General features: G+C 43.7%; 1 protein-coding gene across 4 annotated transcripts in view; it reads left to right on the top strand.

The window, feature by feature from the left end:
- Positions 1–2,585: 2,585 nt before the first annotated feature.
- The window catches only part of NIPAL2 (NIPA like domain containing 2), a 73,023-nt gene continuing 67,316 nt past the window's right edge, over positions 2,586–8,292 (top strand). For 2 of the 4 annotated variants that reach the window (XM_027571323.1, XM_027571314.1), the window contains exon 1: positions 2,586–3,077. Coding sequence is in view for 1 of the 4 variants with exons in the window: in XM_027571287.2 (XP_027427088.1) it covers positions 3,616–3,723 (108 nt within the window). In the remaining 3 variants the exon portion in view is untranslated. Of the gene's footprint in view, positions 3,078–3,339; positions 3,724–7,866; positions 8,037–8,292 lie in introns of those variants that run through there. The other 2 variants (XM_027571296.1, XM_027571287.2) reach the window with 2 other exon arrangements.

Raw genomic sequence — 8,292 nt, 5'->3', positions numbered from 1 at the left:
AAACCTGCCCAAAGGTTGATGATATTAGTAGGTGAGGCCTTGGAAAGTGGAGCCTTTAAGATTAGTGCCTTATAAAAGAGGCTCCAGAGAGATCTCTAGCCCGTAGGTGCTGGCTGTGAACGAGGAAGAGGGCCTTCCTGAATGTGACCATGCTGGTGCCTTGATCTTGGACTTCCCAGCCTCAAAACAGGGAGCAATGAATTTCTGTTGTTTATAAGCTATCCAGTCGTTAGTATTTTGGTATAGCAGCCCAAATGAACTGAAACAATACAAAAATTAAAAAATTTTTTTTTTTTTTTTTTTTGCCAACCAGGTAAGTATAAATTGATTCTCATTCGGCTTTTTAATTTGCATTTTTCTGATTACTGGTGAGACAGAAGCATTTCATATGTTTATCAGCCATTTATACTTTATCTTATGAAATATGCCCGTTTATGTTTTTGCCCTTTTGTTCTGCTGGGTTATCTGGCATTCTCTTATTGACCTATTGGAGTTATTTACATATTCTGGATGTGAAACTTTGTCGGTTATATGTCATGACAAATAATGTTCTCACTTTGTGACTTATCTTTTTATATTTTATGGTCTATTGATATATGAAGGTTCTTAATTTTATTGCAATTGTGTGTTATCAATCTTATCCTCTGTGGTTTGTATTTTTGTGTGTATTTGTTTGTTTAAAGAATTCTCCCCTCTCCCACAGTCATAAGTAGTAAATGATAGCAGTTAAAGAGTACTTTCTATGTTTCAGTACTCCTCAGCTCCATTTTACAGATGGATGCAAAGCACAGAGAAATTAAGCAACTTGATCAAAATCACACAGCCAATCTGCAGTGGAGTCAGGATTTAGCTTCAAATGATGTGGCACCAGAACAGAATTCCTTGAATTAACTGAGGAACAGACCTCCACCATTTCAGTGCTCAAAACAGGCAGTTGATCAAAGGCTTTTGGTGTCCTATAAAGTGAACAGGATATCCCCGAAAGAAAATCCGCAAGAGGTAGAGGCCGTCATAAAGCCCTGAACAGCCTCCAGCAACTCCTACACTGCTGGGACCAAAATAGCTCACACAGCATTCCTGCCGCCTCCTTGTAAACTGAGTGGAAAGGAACATTGGTCACGAATTCTTTGTTCCAACCACCCCCACGCACTAGGACAACCACAGCAACGGCAGCGGCATCTTGGACTCTGGAGAACAGCATGTCACAGGCTACACATCATACTTCTTCTGTACCAAGTGCTGTCTTCCTCCAAAATTAGACGTTTTTTAAACAAATGCAAAGAAACAGAAAATGATCTTTTTAATTAAAAAGATAAAATGGGAGTGTTTTGAGTGTAGCAGCGTAGGGGGGCCAGATCATAAAGTATCTCATATGCCAAGCTTAAAAAGTGTGAACTTTATTGTGTCAATGGGGAGGTTTGGTAGCATTTGAAACAGGAAAGTGACACGATCCATTTATTATCTTGCTTGTTAGAGACAGCATGACTAGTTACAATCTGGCTGATAGAATATATACTGAGGAGTGGTTGTGCCAGGCTCTGCTGATGGTACCCTCCCACCCCATCCTGGCTTCTTCCTTGCTGATAGAGCTCTACTCCCACACTGAAGGCTGGAAATGCCTGAGAGTAACTTTCCCAGCTTCCTTTTGCACATAGAGCATTGATGGGCATGTGACCCAGTCCTGGCTAATGGGACCTGAAAGGGAGTCTGCTGGAGGAGTCTGAAAAAAGTTTTCCTCTAATCAAAAGATGCATAAGAAGAAACGCCTCTTGGGTGCCAGGGTGGCTCAGTCTGTTAAACATCTATCTGCCTTTCGACTCAGGTCATGATCCCAGGGTCCTGGGATTGAGCCCCGCATCGGGCTCCCTGTTCAGCAGAGAGCCTGCTTCTCCCTCTCCCTCTGGTGCTCCCCCTGCTTGTGCTCTCTCTCTTTCTGTCAAATAAATAAATAAAATCTTTAAAAAAAAAAAGAAGATATGCCTCGTTTTTGTTTTTTGTTTTTTTTTTCCTAGATGTGGTCCTGTTTGCATGTAATGCCTGGAGCTGCCACTATGAAAAGGGAAAAGCCTAACATAACCGGGATGGTAGAGCAGAAAGATGGAAGTGATGACATCATTGAGCCATACAGAACAAAATTTCCTCCGGGGATAATAGATGCTTGTTGTCTAAGCCACTTTTACCAGGATATTCTGTTACTGGTACCCTAAAGCAGCTCAACTGAAGGAAGCATTAATAAAGTCACCAACACAAGTTAATGTGATATTATAGAAGATATAAAAAATAGACACTTTTTCCTTCAGATATTTATTTGAAATAAATGAGCCTCTTAAAATTGCATATAGTTAGCTACCGTATTAACTGTTCATTGAGCATTTGGGGTGGTGCTCAAGCAAGAAACCACACAGCTTCCCAAATGACATGTCTTGTTATTTCTTTACCTAAAATGATATTTTTCTCATTTCCTTCTCATTTGCACACATCCCCTAATAAACACTGAAAACTTTCTCCCAGTTTTTCACTAGGCAGCAATTCTCTTTTCTTGAAGGTCTCTCTGTAATGAAGTCATGGCAGTCAAAATACATTACCTAAGAAGAATCTCAGCATTGTGTAAACAAAAGAATTGCAAGTCCCGGGCTTCAGGCAACAATATAGAATCACAGGATTCTCAAGGTCAGTGGTGCCTTACAAGTCATTTGTGTAGTAACAGTAGAATTTGAATACAGACAAAACCAAAACATCTAGTTAGAGTTCTTTAAGACCATTAACAATGATCTCCCATTCTAAATTCTTAAATCCGGCAGCTGGCAACATTTCAGCAATTCCTTCTGGTTCCATCTTAAGTAAACCCCGTTTCTGAAGGAAACTTTGGGGTCCTCCAGCTACCACCAGGAGATTCCTTCCTTCATTGCGGGAATATTTACTAAGATCTATCAGTTGTTGATATTGAGATTTAATCGATCCAACCTTTATTCTCATGTTGCTTACAATATTTTCGGGAACTCGTTACTTTTCCATATGCAAACAACTTTGAAAGTTCAAGTGAGAAACACTGGAAGTGTGATAGCTGGAACTGCCAGGTACAGACGGGGTGAAGGGGGCTGCTCTGGGCTAGACGGAGGGGTTTCTCTCCCATTCACTTCAGTGCGTCCTGACCGAGCGCTCGCTGGGGCTGGAAGCGCCTTTGGAGACACCTCCTTCTCGCCCCAGCAGGTGCGGCCACCCGCGCGCACGGGGATCCGCCCTGGGCGGTCTGGCCAGTGAGGATGCCGAGCGCCCAGGCCCCGCGGCCCCGACGATGCGCCGCGAGCCGGGCGGCCCCGAGAGGCCGCAGACGGCGGGGGTCCCCGCGGGCACCTGGCGCCAGAGGACCGAGGCCGCGCCGGGCCAGGCGGGGCGTGCGGGCGGGAGCCGCACCTGCCCGCCGCGCGGGGGCGGGAGCCAGGTGGCCGCGATGCGCCAGCCATTCCGGGCGCCCAGCAGGAAGTGGCCTCGGCGCGGCCCGGGTGCGGCCTCGGCCGGGCGCGCCTCCTCCGCGGCGCCTGGAGGAGCGGCGGGGCCGGGAGGCAGCCGGAGGCCGAGCCCGAGCCCGAGCCCGAGCGCCGGGAGCGAGCCCCAATGGCCGCCGCCTCGGCTGCGGTGGACGAGCTGTCCCGGAACTTCACGTACTGGGCGCTGGGCGCCGGCAACGGCTCCCTGTCGGGCGCGTGGTACCGCAGGAACCAGGTAAGGGGCCAGCCGCCCCAGTCGCCCGGTGGGGACACGGGCGGGGCCGCGGCGACTCCTGCTCCTCGGCCGCGCGCCTGCCAGCCCTCAGACACCGGGAAGAGCTGACGTGATGTTTCCACACGTTCAATGAACTACCCCTCCTGTGGGGCCCCCCTCCCCCGGCCTAACTCTCCGCCGCATCAGTCCCTGGGAGTGGGGCGCTTAGGTCTGCGGCTCCGACCTCTCCGGGGTCATTCCGGGGCCCCTTGGTCCCGAACATTCCCGCCTCTCCAGCCTGAATCCGCCTGCTCCCGGAAGGATTCTAGGAGTGTGGGGTGACTGCCCTCCACCCGTATTCAATTCCCCTCCACCCCGATCATTTTACAGTGAAAAGTAAATGACACCCCATTCTCAGAAGCAGGGAACTCATTAAGGGCTTCCAAATGTCCCTCCCGCGCAGATGGTCTGCGCGCGCGTGTCCCCGCTGGCTCAGCACGGCGTTTCCATTTCCGTGCGAAGAACACCCATATTCTTGGGTTGCGATTGCATGACTCTCTCCTTCTGTCTCACCGGTCCTCTGGGGAAACATCGTCAGCCTAAACAATGCCAGTTTATGCTGGAAATATACTCTGAAGAAGATCAAAGGGAGTGGAGCTGCCCATTTATTTTTGTCTTGATTTAAGATAGAAAAACAGCCCTGGCGAGCCCTTCCTCTGGGCGCATTTATATTCTTTCAAGCGGGAGCAAGAGATCTTGCTGGATCCCGGGCTTCCTCCTGGGTTCATAAGTGTGTTACTTTTTTCTTGTTCTTTAACAAATCCGTGGGCCTTCTTAGTTTGCAACAATATAATCAAAGTATTTGTTACTGTTGGGGTACATCGTGTTTTAACCAATAATCAAAGGTCTAGAATTCCTCTAAGGACACTAGAAAAGTGTTTTGAATGTTAATTTATAAAATATTGAAATTTTGTTTTCAGAAATTTAACACAAAATTATTTATATAAAGACAGGATAAGCATGTTCACCTTAATTCGTTTTCAACAAAGGAGAGGGTATTGCTTGAAGTATGTCTCACCACAAAACGTACTAAAGTAGGAAAAATGAGGGGACTCAGAGCCTCTTGGTCACTGTTTTTTAACTCTTCCAGTTCTTCCTTCTCAGGAGTTACAAAGAAAAAAATTGCTTTTTATGGAAAGCTCTTTGAGTCTGTTAAATTATGCTTATGCTAGTAAATATTATAAACATGCTATAATGTGCTTCTGCTAGAGGCACTCCCAGTAAAGGTTTAAGAATGAACTTTTTTCTTTTGGTAAAGAAATTAGAGGGTTAGTAGTTGTGACCTACAATGGCATCATCCAAAACAGGAAAAAACATTGTTCTCATAGTTGAAACTCCTGTAGTCAGTTCTCGTTGATGTTTCCTGGAATTCAAGATTGTCTTGGCTCTCTAATAGCAAAACAGATTACCACGTGACATAAATGTGGGGACGGAACTTGATGTTTGCAAGGCCTAACTTGCCTTTGACAGTATATATTTGTACAGGTTTAAAAGGGTGTATCCAGGGTATGCTAATTGAAATTACTCAACTGACATCCAAACTATACCTAGTTTGAGGTAAGGTTGTATCAATTTTTCCCAATATTGTACAAATTTAGACCATCTTATAAGACTTAGAAGAGTGTGAAAATTGATTTTTTGAAATTCATTCAGCAAATATTTTGAGTGCCTTTAGTGTGGGCCAGGCCAACAAAAATAAAATGGAGTCTAATTTTTTTTTCTTTTCTTTTTTGACACAGCCAAATGTAGATGACTGAAAATGGGCGTGGCTCCCGAAAAACAAAAGTGTGAGATCTCAGTTTAGGACTCTCACACTCAGAATTAGCCTTGGTTGCTGAGTAGTCATGGTTTAATCAGTTTTATCACAACTGAACTATTTGATGACAGTAGCCTAGCTCTCTGCGTCTTTCCAAGTGATAATCATCAGACTGATAAAGTAACCTTATTCCTAGAGAAAGACCAACACTTTCACATAACAGATGAATATTTAACAGTGGTCTCTTAGAATCAGTGTTGTCCAAGGCAAAGATGTGAGTGCTTCTAGAGGAGGAAATCCAAAAGCGGGTAGAAAGTAGTAGTTCAGTGGGGGAAATGTTTTGGGAAGCCAGAGAAGTGAGGTCTTTGCTCCTTTTTGTCACTCAAGAGCCTGCCTCTGAAAGTACAGATGCGGTGGATTTTGGCAAACGTGTTTTCTTCATGTTTGATCTACAAGTTTTCGGTATAAAAGGGTAATATTTCTGAGACAGTTATCGAGCCCCCTACTTTGTACAAAACATGTGAACCTATTCACCCTTCCCTCCAGGAGTGTTATTAGCTGCTAGGAGAAATGAGCTATACTCCAAAAAAAGGCAGTATGTTTTAAGTATCATGTGAGTGATATAAAGTCCTGTGGAAATTTGGAGCAAGGTGGCTTTGTGCAGGGGCCATCAGGGATGTTTTGTGAAAAGGTGGTATTTCAGCTGGGCGCTTACAGATGGACAGAGTTTCACTGATGGGAGTGCACAGGTGGAAGGGATTCCAAGAGAGGAAAAGTCTGGGGACCAAGGACAGCCCATGGCTTGGGCAGGTGACCTTCTGACTATTTTTGTACCTGATGTAGAAATCGGTGGCCATTCTGGTTGCAGGGGAAGACAGAGACTGTAAGGTGGAAATATAATTTGGGGTCTTAAATAGAGTCATGGATTGCCTTGAAGGACTGGTTAAGAAGTTTGGACTTTATCTTGTAGGCAATGGGGAGCCCTCGAAGGTTGTTTTTTTGTTTGTTGTTGTTGTTGTTGTTTTAGCAAGGAATATGAGAATCAAAGCAAATTAAATAAAAGAAATTCTAAGTTAGCAGCGTTGATGCAGAGGCCTCAAATTGGCTAAATCCAGCCCACAGATGTGCCTTGTTTGACCTGCAAAGAGGCTTAAAAAAAATGTTTAATACATTGCCAGCATTTAAAAGCAAGTAGATTATATATAAAGTTTCAAGTTTCCGTGATCTCTTTAAGTGTTCGAAGTTCTAGCAGCACTTGGCCTTTTCTCCCACGTGGTAACTGTGAGCAGAAGTTCACCGTTTAGGACAGCTGTGCTCCCCACCTAAGCCCCTCCCTTTACTCTCATCTCTTTTGCGTACTGGCCCCTGTAGGCACTTAATTTGCACCCAGTGTTAGAGGCTGTGGTCTAGTCTCTGCTGTGAACTAGAGTGTGCTTAGCCTTCAGTTTCGTCTCCAGGAAAATGAGGGTTGGAATAAAAGATCTCCAGTCTCCCTTTTGCTATCTGATGGATTAAATAGTGCCAAACCAACAAGGTTATGGAGGGAATCGACAGGAAAGGATGAATGTGGGAAGTATTGTGAAAGACGGGTTTTGTCCCTGGCTCTTAAAGTTTAAGCATATTGCTAAGTATCTAAATTCACAAGGACATTGTCAAAAAGGTTTATTCTGCATAGGGTGCGATGAAAATTCAGAATTTTTTATGTCCTTTATTTGAACTTTTGATTTTCAATGACTTGAATGTTTAAAGTCAACATATTTAAAGGAAAATTGATACAACTTGGCCAGGAAGAGGCAAAGCCAAGAGACTGACATTTGTTATGCATTTACTATGTGACACTTTATAGCTATTATCTCAATGGAGGCCCCAACAACAACCTCGTAAGGTACATATTAGCTTCACTGTTCCTGTAAGGAAACCTCTAAGTAACTTGCTCCAAGATCTTACAGCAAGTAGGTTTAACTACACTGCTATCCTTATTCCTTGCCTGAAGGCCATTGCTTAGAAACTGTGGCTTGAAAAGAATGTGGTAGTGAGAGGCAACGTGAGGAGGGGAATGAATATGGCTTATTTCATTGCACTAAAGAAAAATTGCTTTGAGTTTTACATCACCCTTTTATTGATTTTTGCTTTGATACCATCTATTTCTTTTCTGCTGGTAGCTGCATCTGTCTGTCTCTTAAAAGAAAGAAAAGTGCCAAAATTTCCAAATAACCAAGGTGCTGGGTAGAGGTTGCTGGTCCTTTCCATTTCATTCCCAAGAAAAAAATCCTTTTTTTGTTTTATTTATGCTTATTGATTTTTTTTGCATCTCTTATATATCCAACATGGCATTTTCCCATTACCAGATTTTCTACAAGATGTATGTATGAGGCAGCAAGAGGAGGGAAGAAACAGATTACCTCAAGGCAACTATATCAAAGCTTTTGTAAAAGCAAAATAAATCATCATCATCACCATCATCATCATCATCATCATCCCATGGTTTTTGTTAGAGGAAAAAAGTCTTAATGCTCCTGTGAGTTTGGCAGACAAGATGTTTGCATTTCATTCTACCTGATCTCCTCCTTATGGCTTGATTTATACTAACTAGTTATAATATTTGTATTGATGCAATCAGCAAATTCAGGCTCACATTGCCATTTTACAGGTTGAAATGGCTCCATTTCTTCAAAAATCATTTTTACAAGAAAGAAAAGGGAGAGGATGGAGAAGTTGTAAATTAAGAGACCTAAAAAACCTATCTGGAAAAAAAAAAACAAAACCTTCAACTA

The sequence above is a fragment of the Zalophus californianus genome, chromosome 4 (assembly GCF_009762305.2).
Source record: "Zalophus californianus isolate mZalCal1 chromosome 4, mZalCal1.pri.v2, whole genome shotgun sequence".
NCBI lineage: Eukaryota > Metazoa > Chordata > Mammalia > Carnivora > Otariidae > Zalophus > Zalophus californianus.
The sequence above is the reverse complement of the archived record's forward strand: the minus strand, read 5'-3'. Positions and strand labels throughout refer to the sequence as shown.